Source organism: Maylandia zebra, linkage group LG15 (genome assembly GCF_041146795.1).
Source record: "Maylandia zebra isolate NMK-2024a linkage group LG15, Mzebra_GT3a, whole genome shotgun sequence".
In the NCBI taxonomy this organism is placed as follows: Eukaryota; Metazoa; Chordata; class Actinopteri; order Cichliformes; family Cichlidae; genus Maylandia; species Maylandia zebra.
In genome coordinates this window covers 23,826,930-23,847,811 of record NC_135181.1, presented here as the reverse complement: position 1 = coordinate 23,847,811, position 20,882 = coordinate 23,826,930, and the positions used below count along the sequence as shown (strand labels likewise).

General features: G+C 42.0%; 1 protein-coding gene across 2 annotated transcripts in view; it reads right to left on the bottom strand.

Annotated features, from left to right (window-relative positions):
* Nucleotides 1-20,882, bottom strand: part of LOC101483444 (serine/threonine-protein kinase D3) — a 55,810-nt gene that overhangs the window by 5,372 nt on the left and 29,556 nt on the right. For both annotated transcript variants that reach the window (XM_004568451.5, XM_004568452.5), the window contains exons 3-11: nucleotides 16,640-16,778; nucleotides 14,378-14,509; nucleotides 10,890-11,047; nucleotides 8,546-8,735; nucleotides 8,228-8,305; nucleotides 7,064-7,238; nucleotides 6,476-6,599; nucleotides 5,421-5,498; nucleotides 2,491-2,767 (exon numbers count right to left, since the gene is read on the bottom strand). In XM_004568451.5, coding sequence (XP_004568508.1) covers nucleotides 2,491-2,767; nucleotides 5,421-5,498; nucleotides 6,476-6,599; nucleotides 7,064-7,238; nucleotides 8,228-8,305; nucleotides 8,546-8,735; nucleotides 10,890-11,047; nucleotides 14,378-14,509; nucleotides 16,640-16,778 — 1,351 coding nt within the window. The remainder of the gene's footprint in view (nucleotides 1-2,490; nucleotides 2,768-5,420; nucleotides 5,499-6,475; nucleotides 6,600-7,063; nucleotides 7,239-8,227; nucleotides 8,306-8,545; nucleotides 8,736-10,889; nucleotides 11,048-14,377; nucleotides 14,510-16,639; nucleotides 16,779-20,882) is intronic.

Genomic DNA, 20,882 nt, shown 5'->3' with positions numbered 1-20,882 from the left:
CAGTACAATAACAACAATAAAACGGTTGGACCACTGGAAAAAAAGAAGGATAACATCACATGAAGTCTTTAAATGCTTCAATAATCTCCACAGAACACCACACGACCTGTAAACGCAGCACCAGTGTTTGCATGCCTGCTGATTGCTTCCATTTATATAACTTTGACTCTAATGGATCTGCAGCAGAGCAGTGTCATTTCTTTCCTTTTTTTCTTTTGCGTGGGGGTGGATTTCCCTCGGTTATACATGACTATAAAGGTCCAGTGGCGGTCTGTGTGTCTATGAGGTAATAAAACAAAAAGTGGTGTTACATCACCAGTGCATTAACTTATTGATGCCATGATTTCAAAAACAAAACATCCATTTTCAGGAGGAAATTGAAGCTCCGCGTTAATTACTCAACAAGTGGAAAACGCCACTGCTGACTGCGTCCCCTGAAGCGCCGCACTTTTATAACACACCAACTGTGCTCAATAACAGCTAATGCTCTTTTACTTTAATTCCACGAGGTGCATTTAGGTGCTCTAATTTAAAGGATGAAACTTAAGACTCTTATTTTCAGACAAAGAGACAGTTTAACCTGAGATGGATCGGAGCTGAGATGAAGCGGAAAATCCTCTGAAATCCCTTCAATCATGTTAAAATGCCAGCAGACGGCGTGTGTCTGCGCGTGTTTGTGTGTGTTGTGTAACGGTGGCCTCCTAAAACAATATTTGGAAGCTTTTCACAGGCGAACAAACAAACGCACGTCCATTAAAGCATAAAAAGTCTAATCTGATTTCAGAAGCGACTCCATTACTGTATCAAAGGGCAAAGATGGGCATTAATATAGTGTGCATGAACCTCACTGGGTGTGCCTCCATTATCAAACATCTGCCTTTTATTACATAAAGATAAAATTTAGAAAGATATTCCATCTTTCTAAAAATATACAAACTGACACAGAAAGCTCGTCAGAGGTAGAACAAACCATAACAACGCTTTTCTACTACATGTACAACAAAAGTAGATGCAATCCATCAGTGGAAATATCCACAGGTTTAAAAATATGTCTATAAGTATACATACAATGGGGGAAATAATTTATCTCCTGCTGAATTTGTAAGTTTGTTCATTTACAAACAAATGAACAGTTTCTGATTTTTACAATAGTTTCATTTAAACAGAGAGAAACAGAGTATCAACCAAAAATCCAGAAAGAACACATTACATAAAAGTTAAATTGATTTGTGTCATTGAGTATGTATTTGATCTGTAACCCAGCTAGAGTTCCTGCTTCCACAGACTGGCTGTGAGCCAAATGGGCACGCAGATTAGAGTTAGTTAATCAATTACAGATACTCCTGATCTCTCCTTGTTGTGTATAAAGCACACCTCGCTAAAGAACCGGTTTCAAACATTCCAGCCTCTCCACCACTACGGACAAGAGCAACGAGATGTCAAAGAACAAGACTAGAACAGACTACAAGACGAGCAACACGAAGCTCAGTGAGAAGGTGATAAATGGGAAATGAAAGAAATCTAAAATGACCATCAGTCACCCTCGTGCTTTAGCTCCAAACAAGAGCTTGCCTCACAGGAGAAGCTTGTTAATGACCTGAAGGCACCAAGAAGACCATCAGTAACACATTCCCGCAGTCAAGCATGGAGGTGGAACCATTACGCTTTGGGAATGTTTCTGACTGTACGGAACGACTTTATCACATTGGGGAGCCAATGGACCATTAAATCTTGCAAGAGAACTGACGGTGCTTTCTCATTTTCAATCATTTAATTTAGCTGGAATGAACAAGCCAATATGAGTGTCATGTTATTGGGTTCACTTTTTTGATTGGTTGCCATTCCTCAAGAGGTTGGGTCTTATGTAACATGAATAAATGCAAGACTAATTCCTCAAATATTCTGTTTTTGTCTTTTTACACGCTTGTAAACCACAGAGAGAGTAAAAGAAAGACTGGTGTAGCCACCATGATCTTGGTTTGAAAAGCCTCAAACTAAACACTGTCACGGTCGACATCTTGGTGTTTTGAGTTGTGTCTGATAAGTCACGGGTTAAATCTCAATTTTTGACCTTAGAAATGACAATACTTCACAAAATTAATTCCTAGTTTGTTTTTTTCAGTATGACCTGCAGATAGCATAACATATCTACTGAAGTCATAGTTAAAAAAAATGAGAATGTTCCATTGCAGCAAGACCCACCGCCCCCTGCTGGCCGTTAGAATAAATGCAGGTTTATGACACTTCTATATTTATTTAGCCATTCAGTTCATGGTAGTATTGAGAGCTTGAAAAGAAAATGACTGGACTTTTTTGGGGGGGGTTGTTTGTTTGTTTGTTTTTTGGCTATTAACTTCTACATTGGCTTTTCAGACACAGCGGTCACATCCGTATTTTTTTTTACACAAAACTGAATTTCCTGCTGAAGGTACAGAAGGAACAGGCAAAACCAAGAACAGGACCAAAGACTAAAGAGGGTCCGTCACTCACTGTGATCCTTCCCCTGGCCTGGCCCCGTGCCGACGCTAGCCTTGGGTGTGACGGGCATCAGCGCCTGCCGGATGGCTTTCTCCCAACTCTGCCCTACATCCCGTCCCACGCCAGATGCTGCCAAAGCTGGGTTGTGGTAGAGGCCACCGTTGTCCTCCCCGACGTAGTACACCATGCTGCCCGTGATGATCTCAAAGCAGTGTGGGTTGCTACCCTGAGGCAGTCTGCCAAAGTCTTGCGCCGGCTCCACCTGCAGGATCTCAGACAGGGGGATCTCCTATGGAATAAAAAAGAAAGTTTAAATCCTGGGTCTTGTGGATGAAGTAATCTAAAAAGGTCCCTTTAGCCTGAACTTGAACTTCGGCACTTATAGAACATATCTTCTCTGATTTGATTTTATTCTTTAAGAGTCAGAATCATCCATGAGGTCTTGAAATTATCCAGAGGGCTCCATCCGAGCACCTCTCCTCTCCTTGCTAAAACTAAGACACTCTTTGAATGTCAGTGTTTAAAACTTCTCTTCCTTCCTTTTCTGGCAGAGTGCAGAAACCCTGCACCCCTCCACAAACCCTTAACCATGCCAGATCAAACATTTCAAAAAGAGCGATTGGCTCAGTGGTGTCTCCACGCTCCTCGGACTCATTTGAACCTTTTGCCAAGTTCACCCCGAGCCACGCCCTCCCATCACCATCTTTTCATCCTCTGATTAAAAGGCAGGACGTGCCTTAGAAGCTTCGGGCACTTGGCAGTGTGGCAGTGAGCCAAAGAGGCGGCAGGGAAGCGACCCGACATCTCCAAAAACCACCACAGATCCCCCACCCTCCAACCACCCCACCTCCCCAGCCTTGTGCTCCATACCTCCTCCCTGGCTTTCTCTTCAAAGGAGGATTTCTGCTGCGCTTTGTGCTAAAGGTCAACAGGTCGGCGGCAGGCGCAAGATAAAAGGACGTGAGGTATGAGAGAGGGAAGTGATGGAGCTGCAGCTGAATTCAGTGATCACAGTTTTCAAGGAAATTATTTAGTCCAACTTGGAAGTTCAAAATTGGATTAAAAAAATAAATAAAAGCCACAGATCTGCACTGTCATTAAAAACACATCAGTGAGCACACTGCTGCTAAAGTTTACAGGCACTCGTCATGGGCATAAATGTCGTGGTAATTTGGGTCTTTTAGTGACTTCTTTGAACTGTTGCTTTTCCAGTTAAATGACTGTGCAGCATGCATCTTTAATGACTTTAAAAACAAGAATTATGAGTTTGAATTTATTTTGGATTTTCTCTCATTCACACATGGTCAAAAGCCTACATACGGGCTCAGATATAAACATCACACCCAATATTTAGCAAGTTGACCAGAGTTGGTAGCCACCAACAAGCTTCTGGTTCAATATGAATATTTGACACCTTTTATTGGCAGAATTGGTAGAATTCATTCAAACTGGTTGGTTTCCTGGCATGGACATGGCTTTAAAGCGTAGCCCACAAATCTTTAATGGGGTTGAGGTCGAGGATTTGTGAAGCCCATTCCAGAAGCTTAAATTTAGCCTGTTCTGTTTGAACAGCTAATTGTATCCAAGTTTCAAGCATCTGTGGATTTGAAGTATTTTTTGTTTATTATTTCATCTACTTTGGCACAGAACATGATGTTACCACCGCCATGCTTTACAGTAGGTTTGAAAACCTCACCTTTACTTCTCAAACACCTCTTATCACTGTGGCTCTTTATCTTGTATAAATCATAAAGTTTTTCTTCAGCAGTTATTTGGCGTGTCCATGTGGGCAGCTGGAAATTTTAGTCAAGCTTGATGGTGCTGATTCTGGAGAGGGGGCTTCTTTCTTGGTCAGCAACCACTCAGTCTAGTGACGTAAAACTCACTTCACTGTGGACTGTTCATGGCAGGCTTCAACCTTGGTGGTTCCTGGGTTGTCCATCATCCGAGGGTGACAGTTTGGGTTTGTCTTCCCAACCTCACCAAAGTGGTGACATATCCAAACAACAATTTTTTGAACAATGATCTTGAATCTTGGATGACCTTTTTAGATCTTCACTGAATTCTTTGGACTTCTCCATGGTTTTGAGTATGGGTCAGTCCAATGAGTGGTGTCAAACAAATCCTTTTATGCTGGCAAAGAGGAACTACCAGTTGAAGCCAATTGTGATCACCAACAGTTAACAGGCCTTAGCAACGTGAACTTAAGACATTGTAGAAACATCAGCACCACTTCTTAAAAATATTTGAGTGAGCGAATGTATATGTTTGTCCTTGGATTAAAGAAAGTCTAAAATAAATTCAAACGTATGCACCCAGTTCTTGTTACAATCACAATGGGCGATCGTGGCTCAAGAGTTGGGAGGTCGCCTTGTAATCGGAAGGTTGCCAGTTCAAGCCCTGGCTTGGACAGTCTCGTCGTTGTGTCCAAAACCCGTTGCCTACTGGTGGTGGTCAGAGGGTCCGGTGGCGCCAGTGTCCGGCAGCCTCGCCTCTGTCAGCGCGCCCCAGGGTGGCCGTGGCTACAATGTAGCTTGCCATCACCAGTGTTTGAATGGGTGGATGACTGAATGTGTAAAGCGCTTTGGGGTCCTTAGGGACTAGTAAAGCGCTATACAAATACAGGCCATTTACTGAAATGGCCAGTAAATGGCACATTATTCAATGTCAGTGTCGGTACAACAGATAGTTTTAATGTTTCTTTGCCACCTTTCTTTAAATATATTAAGTTACATTATCAACACAGAGCTTTCAACCAATGATAGACAACCTGCTCTTGGAACAATTACAGTGGACAAGCAGACAGTGATGTGTGTTAATGTCTTATGAGGTTCATGCTGTGTTACGGTATGAACCCGACTCCCTCCAGCTCTTCTCTTCACGTCGCTGCTTTGTTTGGCCGAGCAGCTGAAACTAGATCCGGGGCTCACCGGGTCTCCTACCTTGTAATACTTGGCTCCACTTTCATTCTGAAACAGAGTCAGACTCTTGCTGTCCAGCCTCCAGTAATGTCTCTTCCTCTGCAAAGACAAAACTTGTCATTAGGGAGAATGCTTTGAATCTGAGTCCAGAGAGAAAATAAAAATCTTTAAATCTCTTTTAGTTTCCAGTAATCAAAGACTTTCCTTTGAGGTTTTGAGTGATGGATATAAATGGAAGTATCTGAAGTACAAGAAACCGTTTCAAACAGTACTATATGTAGGACAGAGTCTTTTTATTGACCAATAATTTAATTCCCTGGATGACAATAGATGTGTTCACCTGATGCACTTAACTGCTTGTTCATTTCTAGTAGAGCATTTGCATGTAGAACATGTTTCCAGATTGTGTGGATATATACCAAAAACCAAAGCTCAGTGATTAAAATGGATTTAATAATTTCTGCACTGACTTGATGAAGCACCTCGAACTTCCAGACTGCAGTGCTAAAGCTGACGTAAGTTATCAGTGCCCCGTGTTTGTTCATCTCCAAAAACTACCAAGCTGAAATATTTGAAATTTGGCAGTGAGGTAGAGCAAATAAAAAAGGAAGAACGTTTGAAATTTTGGTGCAGATTAACATCACTTTTATTACATTTTCTAAATACGACGCTGGGATTAGTGACGGCTTTGCCTTTCTCCCAGTAACTCCTACAGCGAAGCACATTATTGAAAAATGCTATTCACATTAGCCAATTAGTGCTTACAGTGTAATGTACAAATTTTATATTTGCATTGTGTTTCATATGTCTTGTGTTTGAATATTGCCTATAAATGTTTTAGCTTTTAGTGTTTGTGTCTGTTTTTTGGAATTTTTTGCTGCTCCTAAGAGCTTTTAGCCAAAGCCAAAGGATTAGACTGGATTGATATTTTTACTTAATTATAAAATGAATTCAGATATTTCCTGCTTTTGTTGTTGTTCCTGCAAACAGACCAGCTGTGTTTGTCAGGCACCCAAAGGCCTAAAGAAAAGCTCAAAAGACACCTTAGTTTGTCTGTGTTTTGTGCTTCATCTCACCAGGTTGTCACGGTTGGTGTAGTGCACCAACCAGCCTTCTTTAACCACTGTGGAGCTTTTTCTCTTGGTGTGTTTGATGGACTGGACCACACGCATCAGAGGGATGTTGCTGCTGGTCGACGGGCTGCGTGAAACCAAATAAAAACATGCAAAGAAGCATTTTAAGGAAAAAAAGCCCACACAAAAATACGATACTAATGAGAATGTCAAAGATTCAAATAAAAAAAATAAAATGCATGCAAGTCTTTGGAGGAGTTCCTTCTTTTCTCTTCTCTAAAGCTCTAGGCTCTCTTAACACTGAACACACTCGTTTGTTGTAGATTTCGGTTACAAACCACATGAGGGTGGAGCCATGCTTGTGGTTTATTGCTGACGGGGGTAAAAACATGCCATCCAACACTGGACGTCACTTTGAAATTGTACCGTATATCCGAGAGAAATCGAACCTGTTCACATCACACATATCATGATCTCTACTTATGACAAAGCATCCAATACTGAGGCTCAATAGATTTTCTCATGAGGATAAATTAAGATTTTTATAATGCTATTTTAAAGCCCGTCACCAGTTCCAGTCGTCTGCTTCACCTGATCGTTCTGACCGTCTCGTCATCCTTCTCGCAGTCTGTGCAGGGACCCCCGAAGAAGATCTTGTCTTCGGTGGACTGCTCGTCCTGCTCGTCCATGCTGTGACCTCCATCGCTGTTCACATCGCAGTCCACCTCCATCGTCGCCTCTGAGTCCATACCAGGACTGGCTGGCTCTGAAGAAACAGGAAAAACATGAGAGCCTGGGAACAGGTCTTAAAACTTCCAGCCCGAGATTTCACTGAGCTGCAGTTCCTCTAATGGCCAGTAGGGGTTAGGTGTAAAATGCCAAAGACTTGAAACGAAAACGTTTCTCAATCCAGTTTAAAAAAATAAAAATCAAAAATAGATCAAAAATACTCTGACGTGATCAGTGTAAAGTCTGAGCTCTGCAAACGTGAGATTTCTGTCTCCTTCATTTCTTATATAGACTCCCCACTCATTTCATTGTCTCGTAGAGCAGGTCACCCAAAGGAAAATCATTGTTAGGGTAATCAGGGAGCGAAATGAAGTCACTTTTTTCTTTTCTATCAAAATAAACTTATTACTTAAAATTAGAAATTTTTTGACATCAAAACCTCAGTTGAGGGTTTTTTAAAAAATATTTTCTGCCTTGAGTGCAAGAAATTCTGTGTTGTGTTTTCTAATTTTATTCATGTAATCTTTTATTATTTTCTTTTGACTTCTTTTCAGTGTTAGTCATTTTAATTATTATTTAAATTGCTGTCTTTTATTGTTGTATGGAGGGCGTATGTTCCAATGAATAATAAAAAAGGAAATCAGATATGGTGTTACAGATAAACAGTAGCCAGGGTGGGAACCCATTTAACTGTCCATTTAACGGTTTTGTTTTAGCCTCTGGGCACAACTGTGTATAGCCAACTTCCTGTTCCCTGCGCTGGTCAGAAGAACCTAATCGCATAAACTGTCATGAGATGGCAGCTGACGGCTTTGAGATTGCATTTCCTCCTTGATCTTCTCTACCTGTATGAAACCAAAGTGTCCTCAGCGGTCAATAAAAATCCAACAACAGGAAGAAACTAAAAAGAGTCCAAGAGCAAATCTCCCGTCCTTTGCCTACAGCGTCAGAATCTGTCTGCAGATATTAAATTTTGCCCATCAAAGGTTTCAGATGATTAAAGCGGTAAACGTGAAAACGACTCACCTCCGTTAAAGTCGACCTCGCCCAGGCAGTCTCGAGGTACTTTGGCTGCACATCTCTTATGGCAGTTAAATTTACAGTCTAAAAAGCAAACATACAAAAAACATATTAAACATTTTAAACTTCTTGAATAACCATGTGACGAAGAGTAACCGACGGTTCCCACAGAGTACTGCAGAGTCTCCCCACACACTTCACAGGGCGATTAAGAAAAAAGTGAAGGAAGGTTAGGACTTCACAGCAGATTGAATATCTCTGGAGTTTGGACTGTTGGTTTTCTAAGACTTTCCTGTGTGTGTGTTTTTGCGTGTGTGTCGTCACCTTTGCATTGCAGGCCCTGGCGGAAGAGGCCCTTCAGCAGGCGTTTGCAGAACTGGCAGATGGTGGGACGGGTGTAGGTGTGGACGGAGAAAGTGTGGGGGACTTTCACCCGACCCAGGACCATCTTCTCCATCCAGATGGGCCGGCCGCTCAGCAGGGAGTTGCGCTTCATGGCGCCCAGAAGAGGGCGCTGCAGAGGGGCGGGGAACAGAAACAAAAATGCGAAGAAGAAATAGGATTTATTTTTCTGTTTATGCTCAGATTTCCAAACAGAGAGCAAACTGACCAATAACACTTCAGTAACTCATTTTAGTTTGTATTTAAATTTGTTCTTCATGTAAAAACTAATCATTAAAAGACATCACGCTTAGACGCTGGAGGCAGAAAGTGCTTAATAATTCCTACCCTTATCTTTTATATCTGCAGGGCACTGCCACCCTGGAATAGACGACTTCCACCAGGACAGAAATGTTTTTCATAGAATCAAAAGTGATCATTGAGAACAGCTTTAGCTTCAGTGACCTTTCCTCTCCCAGCAGGGCTTCCAGATCCTCTGACTGATGAGGTCAAGAGTTCAGATTTTATCTCAGTTCTTCTGCCTCTGGCAAATCTTCAGTTTATAGTATTTTGTACCGATACAGAACCAAGATGTCTGAACCATCTGTGGATTCAACTTTCAAATATAAACAACAAATGATGCAGTCTTCTTTTTTTTCTCCATTTTTATGCAAGTTATTTTATTAATTACCACAAACATCCTGAAAGAGGCAATCAGCTGAATCTGGAAACAGGCGAGCCTGTTATGTTGTTGCGCTCATGCATGCGCAGCTTCACGTGGGTGTTGGCAGACTTATCTACTGATTATCACAGTAAAGGTGCTCTGTGTTCATAATGTGAACAAGAAGCACAAATCTGTGCTGAGGTGACTCACTCTCCTAGCATCATTTACATTTAAGGGAAAAGTATTAAATTTAGTTTTCTTTGTTCTTTTTAAATGCACTTTATGAGGTTTGCAGTTTGCCCTCCTGAAGCTCCTTCTGACACACAATCTGCCGGAGCAACTCGGCCAGCTTGCGGGTCAACAGCATGTTCTTGTTAGTCTAAAAAACTAACTCTTTATAGCAATCTACTGACCTCAAAGGAGAGGTCAGAGGTCAAACGTGACATATATGAGGATTTTTGTAAACCATTATGTTGGCCGGAAGCTTTTGGTGGATGTAAGCCAAATTTTAAGTTTTATCAGAATTCATTTAAAACTTTTCAAGCTATCGTGTTCACAGACAGAATAACACACAAGCACACAAACGCTTCTAAAAACATGAATTAGTGTAGAGTTTGTTCTGCGTTCTGCTGTATGTGTCTGGATTGACTCCACCATAAGGCTAACACGCTGACACACAACTAGACACTCTCACGCCCACATCTAAAGCCAACTAACACTCAATTAACCTAACGAGCGAGCGTTTGGACTGTGGCGGGATCACGCAGCTGATCTTTAGGTGAAAGTTTCTCTCGTTTTTGGTCTTTGAGTGATGTTTTTTTTTATTAGTTCTAACTAAAAGGAAATGAAAGGAGTAGTCAGAGCTTCAGAGGTTGATCTGAAACATCAAATTTAGAGATTTGCTCACTCATCGTGAAAGCGGCGTACAGACAAACTCTTTTCCATCCACGAGAACAAGAACAATGACTGTCCTTGTACAGCATGCAGCTTGCAGGGCACTGTCCCGGCAGGAGCAGGAAGCATGTGACACAATGGGCCTGAATTAGTACAGAACAGTTGGATAATCCACCTTCTCACTTCACTGATTCACCATATGTGCATGGACCTCTAGACCTCCTAACAAAGTCCAAATTATCTGAAATGTCCATGAAGAAAGTGAGACTTCTTTAGGATCTGCTGCCCGAGAGTGATCACACATCGGGTCTCTTAAAGGAACAGTTTCCTTCTGGGATCTGTAAAATCTAGCTTGGCTGCTTGTTAATCAATCAGACTAACTGATTGCACAACATGCTGCTCGGGTCCACTCAGGTCAGATACGTATATGGGTCTGACTGTGCTCGGGTCCCCCTCTGATCTGTGTGCTTGCTCAGCCTGTGAGAATCTGACTGTGACTCTCTTTGCTTGTTGGCTTGAACCGGATGGAAAAATCAAGCGGTTTGCCTCGAGCCATCAGACAGAAAGTGCATGTGTGTGTGTATGTGTGTGTGTACTGGGGCTGCACAACTGCAAGGGAAGTCTGTGCATACATTTTAACTCATTCAAAAAAAAACACAACAACAACCAAAAAACCAACTAAAATGAATACGACTAATGAGTGATTTCATGCGAGCGCAGCAGACCCACCTCCTCCTGCAGAGCCGGGCTGAAGTCAGTGGAAGGTGGACGAGCGACAGACAAGGTGGCGCCTGGCAGGGAGACGTTTGACAGTCGCCTCTTCCTCACGCCGCTGCAGTTGTTGGGGATCTTGAACGCACACCGCTTGTGGTAGTTCTGTCCACATCCTGCACAGGAGAGGAATCATTATTAATCATCATTAAGATTCACAGTTCAACTGAAGTTCTGATCCCGAAGTTAATAAAGGAACCAAGTCCGACCCACGGCCTTTGGGAGACACCCCCAGTACCTCCAGCTCTTCCAGGATGAGACCAAGGCCCTCCCCGGGAGGCATCCTAGTCTCACCCTCTCTCTAAGCCAGAGCCCCAACAACAATCGAGAAAGATCATATCTATCATTCATATCTATGATTTCATTCTTTTGGTTTCACAACCACAGATGAGAGTAGAAACACAGATAAACCTGTGAATCAGCAGCTTTGCTTCCATGTTCAGCTGCTTTGAATCTCTGGCTCTCTTCCACAACATGTTTTTTATCCTGTCTTCCTTCTCTCTCCCCAACCAGTCGCGGCAGATGGCCGCCCCTCCCTGAGCCTGGTCCTGCTGGAGGTTGCTTCCTGTTAAAAGGGAGTTTTTCCCTTCCCACTGTTGCCAAAGTGCTTGCTCATAGGGAGTCGTATGATTGTTGGGTTTTTCTCTGTATGTATTATTGTAGGGTCTACCTTACAATATAAAGCACTTTGAGGCGACTGTTGTTGTGATTTGGCGCTGTGTAAATAAAATTAAATTGAAAATTGAATTGAACATAAATCTCTGGTCTTGTGCTGCAGGAGGGTCATTTTGTAGCTTTTGTGGCTAAAATGTGCCGAGACTAAACCTCAGGAATGCAGATTCTTGATAAAACACGGCAGGGCCAAAGCAGAGCATGAACCTTTTATTTTTCTTACCAAGGAAATTTTAACCCTTCAGACAGGGCCGGGCTTTTAAGTCCTTTCTGTCCATTTTCTATGCAAAACCAGGTTACTCAACATCACTGGCTTATATGAAATATGGATACGGTTCAAATTAACCAGTGTAGGGTCATGCGACGACAGCACTAAGTACCAACTTTATAGCACGTCTGGTCAACAAGCTGTATTGAATTCAGATGCCTGCTCACAACTGGAGCACAGACTTCATGAACAATCTGTCTGTACGAGTAAGGCCAAAGTAAGGCCCATTATTTATCAGATAAATGCATTAAAATGTGTCAAAGTATTAATTTACTCTTCTAAAGGTTCATTTATGCCCAACAATCTTCTCATAGCCAAATTATCTGTTTAAAAACACAGAATTTATTGAGTCCAGGATGTGGTTCAGAAAGCTGTTTACAACATCTGAAGCTTAAAAGTGCAGGAAAAAAAAAAGCTAAAATTTTCTTCCATCAAGGTTGTTTTTCTATTTTTTTTCTGTCGCTTCAGGTTTGGGAACTTTTCATTTTTAACCATTTCAAACGTACAAGCGGAAGCCAAACATCAGCTGCTCGGGTGTCTCTCTGCTCGGCATCACAACAGAGCGCCGAGATCAAAACGTTAAAGACAAGACTGTCTGAAAAATGACTGCAGGAAGTCGACGAGCCGCTGCAGCTTTAAAATCAGGTCTAAAAACCAGTGTGTGAATATCCGAGTGTGTGTATGCCTCTTTCTTTCTTTTTTTTCCCCTCGAGGTGATGATTTGGTCAGCGTGGACGTGGTGGAAACCCGAGAAGCCACCACGTGTTACCTCAGGGAAAATAAAAGTTTATGAGACGTGTTAAAGCAAACATGACATCACTGTGAACTCTGATGGAGGTTTAAACAGTCGAGTTTTATAGGTTTGAAGGTCCAGTTATCGGTCACTCAGAGGGAATAGCATGCAGCCTGCCGGACCTCTATTACATCCCTGCTGAATCACTGACATCACTTCCCATCTTAATGTTTAAATAGTGAGGAGCCTATTTTAATGCACACACATCCTGAAAAGGATTTCTGATGACTAAATCTGAGACTTTATGCTCATGATCGTTAGACTGCTCTTAGCAGGCCAAGCGAGATATTCCAAAACTTTTTCCAAAATTTTCCAGTTCCTCCTGGGAGACTAACCCAAGGTGTTCCCATCATCTCTCCAGTGAGACCTGGATCTGTAACTCTGGGTCTTCCCACACACCCAGATCACCCGAGCTGGCTTTTTGGCACAAGAGTGCAATGGCTCTATTCTGAGCTCCATCCAGAGGACTGAGCCCCTCACCCACTGAGCCCGGCTCAGCCCACCCACTCACAGAAGCTCATTTTGGATGCAGGCATTTGCCAATCATTTGTTCAGTCACTAACCAGAGCTCATGACCAGGTGAGGGTAAAAGCAGTTCGGGACAGCGCCCACACTGCTGCCAGTGCCACAACGACCTCGCTCCCTCCCCTAACTCCCTCACTCGGGGCTAAAACTGTACCTCAACCCAAGAGTGGTGGCAGAGAACCACAACCTTTAATGTGCTGACTCTCATACTGCTCGCTTCACCAAACCCCAACTCAAACACCAAACCAGATCCCTGGCAGGGTCCAACACTCACTTTGAACATGCAGCCGGCACAGCCATGAAATTTTTGCTAACAACAATTTTTTGCTGAAAATTGAGAAAATGAGACTTAAATGTAAGCCAAGAACTGTGAATTCAAACACTAGGACAGCATCTATATTTTCTACGTATTTGCTTCTCTGTTACTTAGGGTTTGGCAACTGCACAAATATATTTGTTTTGTGGTCATTTTTGGGGCAATTTTTTGTGTGAATTCATCTCCAAAAACTCATCTCTGGCTCTACTAGAGCGGCTTTGCATGTTTCATAGTTCAAAATAATCCTGTTTATTTTATAGGGAGCCTTGGTGCAGTGCCTGTTTTGTTTTATTCAGCTCCTCCGTCTGTAAGCCCACCTGTCTCTTCCTTCCATTAGAAAATGTTTTGTGGGACTGTTCCGACCACCCTTCCTTGAAAAGCGTTTCTGGGAATAAAATTTCCTGGCACGGAGAGCTCTATCGGACCCCTCGCACATCCTCCATCTCGAGTATGAGCTCTTGCCTTCCGGCGGGAGACGGCGAGCCTAAAATGCAGACTGAACTCTTTTTAAAAATTTATTTTTGCCCACTTCCATTAAGCATTTAAATAACAGCTTTTTTATATTTATTGGGTCTTTGAGTCTTCTGCCACAGCACACAGAAAAATAGTCAAAGACTCTAAGGGGACAAAGTACATCACAGCATATCAGAGGAAAAGTTCTGAGAGTTAGAGCTGTGGGACTAACCCCTTCCTTGAAAAGAAATTCCTGGGACTAAATGCTCCCGGAATAAAAATACCTGGGATGTAAAGTTCCTTGGACAAAACTTCTAGCCACTGTGTTAGAAAAACAGTTCCCGGGACTAAGATTTCGGGGTTCTCTGAGCGGAAACGGACATGTCAGCAGCCTAGAAGCTTCCTGAGTGCTTCCTCACCTTCACATTTGAGTCCCTGTCTGACGAGCCCCCACAGCATCTCCCCACAGTCATCGCAGAAGGCCGGTGCCTTGTAGGAGTGAACGTACAGAGTGTGAGGTCGGATCTGGAAGTCCTCCTCTGTGGCGAGAGCTGAAACAGAAACACACACGCAGTCAGACTATGACTGTCTCTGTGGGAAGCTTTCCACCCGCGCCAGGAGATGGTCCCCCAAAATGATGATGCTCGGGCTCTGAGCGTGAGCGTATCAGAATTACAATCTGACAAATGAATTTATCGCTAGAAATGGTCACACATACACTAAACGTCAATGTCTGGCACGTCTTTCAGGGGTTACAAAAGTAGAAAGCCTCACGTGTTAGTTGTACCCTGAAGTATTAGCTGAAGTTACACAGGATTTAAAATATGCAAGTAAAGAGAAGAGAAAAGTGTTTAAATGAGGATGAACTTTTCAAGCTAACACATAAAAACATCTTGTTATTGGATGTGTTCTTTGCATTTTCAACCTTTAATTATTGCATTTTTTGAAAATGTTTCCTCTACTTTAAATGTAATGTGTATGTACTACATATATACACAACCACACAGACCATTTTGTGCTGCTTGTGTGTATAAAAGCTGGAAAACAACTCAAACGAGCAGCAAGAATCACACTAGAGCCGGTTTCATCTTGATCGCTTGGCGCTCTGGTAGCAGCTCGAATGGTAACAGTGAAATAAACCAGCTGAGCTCTGCAGGGTTTTGCAGCAGTAGCAGCGAGAGGTGCACGAGGAGGAGGAGGAAGCGGTCGTGGGTTTGCACCCTGTGCGGTTGCGATACGTTTTCACCCTCCTGTGTAATTTAAACCTGGCGCGGCTCTGCGTCTGGGTGTTCGGCTGTAAAGGTGTCAGTTTTCGTTTTCACAGCCCAACATGTTGACACATTTCAGGAAGTGACAATCCTATGCACAATATTATGTTTAGAGCGAACGGGGGTGACCCAGGGAGGCGGCGCTGGTGGAGAGGAAACGAGATCTGTGCCAGCCTCATTTTACCCGGAGGATACAAAACTGATGCAAAAATACATAATAAAGATACAATTTAAATGTTTAAAACTTACCTTTGACTTCAGTGTGAAACCAAATACACGGTTAGGCAAATTTGATTCATTTAATAAACGACCGTGTTTTTCATTAAGATACATTTTAAACAATTATTTTATTCTTACTGCTGATTTTTAAGTTAATCTATTTATTATTAGCTGGAATCATTTTTGATTCTTGTTCATACCTTAAATGGTCCTGAGCTCCCAAATATTAAACCATGATTTATAGAAAATCCAAAAAAAGAAATCCCACAAAAAACGACAACATGCAGTTGTAAGTGTGTCTTCTGTTTCTGCAGCATGCTTTCTTTCTTTACTCATGCTTATCTCATTAATGTCTGTGCATCTTTCTAAGCTGTAGCAGGCTAAGATCTCAGGGACATCATCTACTTGTCTGAAAATAAAGAACTTAAAAACTGGGAAAGACTCAGCAGCTACCAGAGGAGGACATACAATGATTATTGACAAAAATGTGAAAGAATGTTATTTATACAGGACATGCTCAAGCATGAAATTCAGAAAAAAGAGAAACCTAAGGTACACTCAAGAGAACAAGAAAAGGGGCATTCAGTCTAAATAGAAACACTAATAAAAGCACTAACGGGACAATAAAAGCTGGACTCTATCTCAGTCTGTTTCTAAACACTCCAAGTAGAAAAATTACACCATTTCAGAACTGAAAACAGGAGAAGAAGAAGTTGAAACAGGAAACAAAGCAGTCACGCACGTTTTCGGCATTTCATTCAAATGCTGCAGCGATCTTGCTCTGTGCCATCTCAGCATCTCCATCCTCGTGCATTGATGCATCATGTAGACACTGCTACATGTGTCAGGTTAAAGAAATCAGGAGGTGTATGACGAGTCGAAACACCACCACAAGTGCACCATGGGCCTGCAGCTGTGACGACATTTAGCATAAACTCCCTGCAAGGCCGCAAACTGGCTGGCACGGGGTGATCAGTTACACCAGATCAGCTACATTTAAACTCCGACGGGGCAGGATTGGAGTGATGGGTTGTGGATGGGTAGGGCTGCAGCATTTCTGGCTATGTATGCACACTTGATTCCATCACTACTCGGAGTTTTGCATGTTTGATAAATGTTTTTTATCAATTCGAACATTATATCCACCTGCTGAGGGAAAAAAAAGAAAACGGACTAAAATTATTCATTCCTTACCAGAGAGCACCACCTCGATCAGGTCGCCCTCCTGGATCTCCTCAGCGGAGATCAGACGCTGCAGGATGTTGTCCGAGCTCAGGTCGTGACGGAAGAGCAGGATCTTGTCGTACATCCCAAAAAATCCACATTCAGGAAACTGAGGAGGGAAAAGGGGAGGTGTTATTGCTCAGAGTTCACGTCCGAGCTGCAAAAGGTTAATGAAAGAAACGACACAGACACACGGGTAGTGTTAAACGTGCTGCGCTATTCAAATGTTTTAGGGACTCTAGGTGACTGCATTTGTGCCCTCACAGAGAAAACTGATCATTCCAAAACACCGGGCTACAGTTTGAAAGAACAATTATCCAGAAAATTAAACAAAGAAAAACAGAAAGCGATACATTCATGCAACACTCATAAAAATCAGTCAGGCACAGTCGTAGCCTCATGGTGGTTTTACATGTTCACCTGACTCCTGTGGTGTGGTGGTTGAGTTACAGACCACATGCCCCCCCCCCCCCCAGCTTCCCCTTCTGCTGATCGCTACAACATACAGCCGAATACAGACTGTATATAAAAGACGGACACATCCACTGTGACATTACCCATTAGTTTGAACAGCAGTTTTGAAGCCTCAATTTTGGTTTTATGTATGCTGGATATGCCATTTTTAATTTTTCACTTGCATGAGGTGAGCACAGTTACTCAATAGGGTGGAGTGCTGATTGATTAGTTAACAAATAATTTCAGGATTTCACCCACTGGTGCTTTTTTTTTAAGAATCAGTCTGAGGATTTCAGGTATCACCAACTTAGCTTTTGAAACCAGGCATCGTGAATAAGAGTGGATCTAACAGTGACACTGAAGGACATTACAGTTTATACTGTAGTGACACTACAGCCTACCCTGCTTTACTGTCTTTCCAAGTGCCAAAACTGAGAAGGTAAACGTTTTATTCAATAAGACTTAAAATTAGTGACCGAGACCTTGCAGCCATCAGGAAAGTGGTCACTTTATTTTTGATCTCAGTAAAAAGTAAGGTCATTTTCCTCTCATGTCTTTTTAAACCAGAGCAGGCGCCCCCTGTTGGCCAAGAAATATTGCTAGATTAGCTTAATGGCTTCACTTTACACAGAGCCTTTAGGGCAGCTTTTAGTGGTAACTCGTTTCCAACTAGGAACTAGCTAGCTTTCAAAATAAAGCAATCTAACATATTACACCACTGCCGCCTGCTGCGGCTTTTATCCCGCGGTAGGTTTTTAAAATTATAGCCCGAGGGGAAAACCCATCAAGTATGACTGAAGAGGAGGACTCATTCATCATAATCTGTGCGATGAAAGAGATAAATGGATAGCGACTCTTAGACATAAACACATGTAATAAAGCACTTTTTACACTCAGGCGGGCCACTTCCTGTCTCGTTTGTGGGATTTTTTTCAAAAAGTTCTGACTCAGTGTTTGGAACAGTTAGCAGCAACTGGTCTTTCAAAAATAAGACCGATTTTTAAAAATAACAAATTTAAAATGAGCCTCGTAATATACTTGGGTAATGTGTATGTGTGGGGATACACTGATAGTAGTTAGTGTCTTTATATTTTGTGCCATTCTGAGCACTAGCATGCAAAACAGGAGATCATCAGTGAATAAAGCACCTAAGAAGGTTTTGTTTAAAAGAGAATGAACTTTAAAACTGGTGCAGGAAACCCAGATAATCAGTAAATATGATTTTAGTCCTTCTTTTATTTGAATTGCAAAGTTTCTGTGCTCTATTTGTTTTACAGCCGCGCTGAACTATCTGTAAAAGAGCTGCTCTAGCCTGCTGACCTTTGACCCCTTTCAGTGAACTATCATCAGTTTATTCTCACTGCAACAATTTTTCCACTTAGATGGAAGTTTTTTTTGTTAAAATCATGACCTCATCGCCTGTCGTGGTCCGGCTTCTTTCCAAAGTCAAAGATTACTTAACCTTTCCGTATGAGGAACAGATAACAAGTGATGAAACAAATTCACAGAAACGCCACACTGGGAAACTACCAGAAGCCCACAGCAGCTGAAATAGGTAGAATTAAATCAAGAATTAGATTTTCTGCTGAAAAGCATGAAGATTCCTCAGCAGCTACAGCTCCTTTTTCTCTTTTAACAGGAAGTTTACAAATGTTGTGGTGACAGCTCCACGTTTGGGTCACTGTCCATGTCTAATGCAAAGCCGCTTCTCTGTTTAGTTCCCAGACCAAAAAAAAACCCCAGAGAGAATCTAATGTTTGAGTCGGTGCTGCTTTGCTTGAGGCACAATGCCTCTGCAAGGGGGGACAGGCCAATAATCTTTCGTAAAACTTTCTCTCAATACTTGTTATTTGAGCATTTAGTCCATATAAGGAAAATGGACTAAATAGTGCATATTTACATTAATGTGCATTTGATCACCACCATCATAATTAAAGAACATTTGAAAATACATCAAAATACAGTCTGAAAGTTTAAAAATACAATATCTCAGGCTTCAAGCTGCCCTGAATGCTAGGTTTCAGACGGTTTTTTCTACTTAGCTCTGGATGTCAGTGGGACCGGATCTCTTAAAGGTGGAATTTATGGCTCAGCAGGGGATGACCTGTTTACCTGCAGAGAGCTCCGCAGTCAATGGAGAAATTCGTTTCATGCTTCTTTCACGCCTGGTGACCGTTATTCAGGCCCCCTTGTCAACCAATCAGCATCAGGCAGACGCATACGTCATCTGCTTCCAGCAATGCACAGTCTGGACTTTTGAGAACTGCGTGGGTTATAACTTCTCTCTGCTTGTTGGATAAACGGTAACATGTACGCAAAGAGACATTTGTGGGACCATGAACTCCTTTCTGATTGGTCATCTTAGGTACAGAAGTCCCACCCACCTGCTAATCAGAATAAAACTGGCTGAAAGGGGCTCATTTCAGACCCATATTAGTTAAATAGGAATTATTCTGAAGCGTGAATCATGCAAAGCTACCCTAGTAGAGTCCAAGAATGAAAATTAGGAGCTGGAACTAGGCCTGTTTGGCCTGTTACTCCACTTATCATTCAGATGGTGCCTAAGACAAGCAATGAATGAATAAATAAAAATCCTGGTTTTAGCAGTAAACTTAACTTAAATATTTGGACAGAGACAACTTTTTTTTTCTAATTTTGGTTATGTACATTACTTCAATTAATTTTGAATGAAACAACTCAGTCTGAAGTGCAGACTTTCAGCTTTAATTCAGTGGGTTGAAGAAAGCGATTCAAATACATAAAAATGTGAGAAACTAAAGCGTTTTTTTTTGTTTTTTTTAAACACTATCTCTTCATTTCACGGGCTCAAAGTAACTGGACACCCTAACTAACTGAAAACAAAATGTTAATTTTTAATACTTGGTTGAAATCCCTCTGCTGCTAATGACAGCCTGAAGTCTTGAACACATTAACACCACACCGCTGTCGTGATGAGGTTTGTCTCTTTACTGTGGAAATGATTCTGCGATCATCCACCACTGCTGTCCTTGGTGGGCGTCCAGGTCTATTTGTATTTCTGAGTTCATTAGTGCTTTCTTTCTTTCTCGGGATGCACCAAACTGTAGATTTTGCCACTCCTGCTACAATAGCAGGAGTGGAAAAGGAGTGTTTTTGTTTTTTTTTCCTGTTTTCGCATATTAAGGATGGCTTGTTTCACCTGCATGGAGAGTTCCTTTGACAGCATGTTGTCTGTTCACAGCAACATCTTCCAAATGCAAGCATCACACCTCAGATCAGCTCCAGACCTTTTATCTGCTTAAGTGATAATGACATAACGAAGGAATTGCCCACACCTGCCCAGTAAATAGCCTTTGAGTAAACTGTCCAATTACCTTTGGTCCATTTAAAAAAAGAGGGTGGCACATGTAAAGGAGATGAAACTCCTAAACCCTTCATCCGATATACAGTCCTGATCAAAAGTTTTAGACCACCTGAAAAATGGCAAACAAATCATATTTTGCATGGTTGGATCTTAACAAGGTTCCAAGTAGAGCTTCAGCATGCAACAAGAAGAAATGGGAGTGAGACAAAACATTTTTTGAGCATGCAATGTATTGAAAACAACACTTAAACTGAAACAGGCTGTTTTACAGCTGATCAGAAGTTTAGGAACACACCTCCAAAAAACCCATAAACCCTTCAAAGCAGAAATCAAAGTTCCAACCATGAACTCAGTAATGAGTAGCTCCACCGTTTTTGTTGATCACTTCAAAAATTTGTTGCGGCATGCTTAATG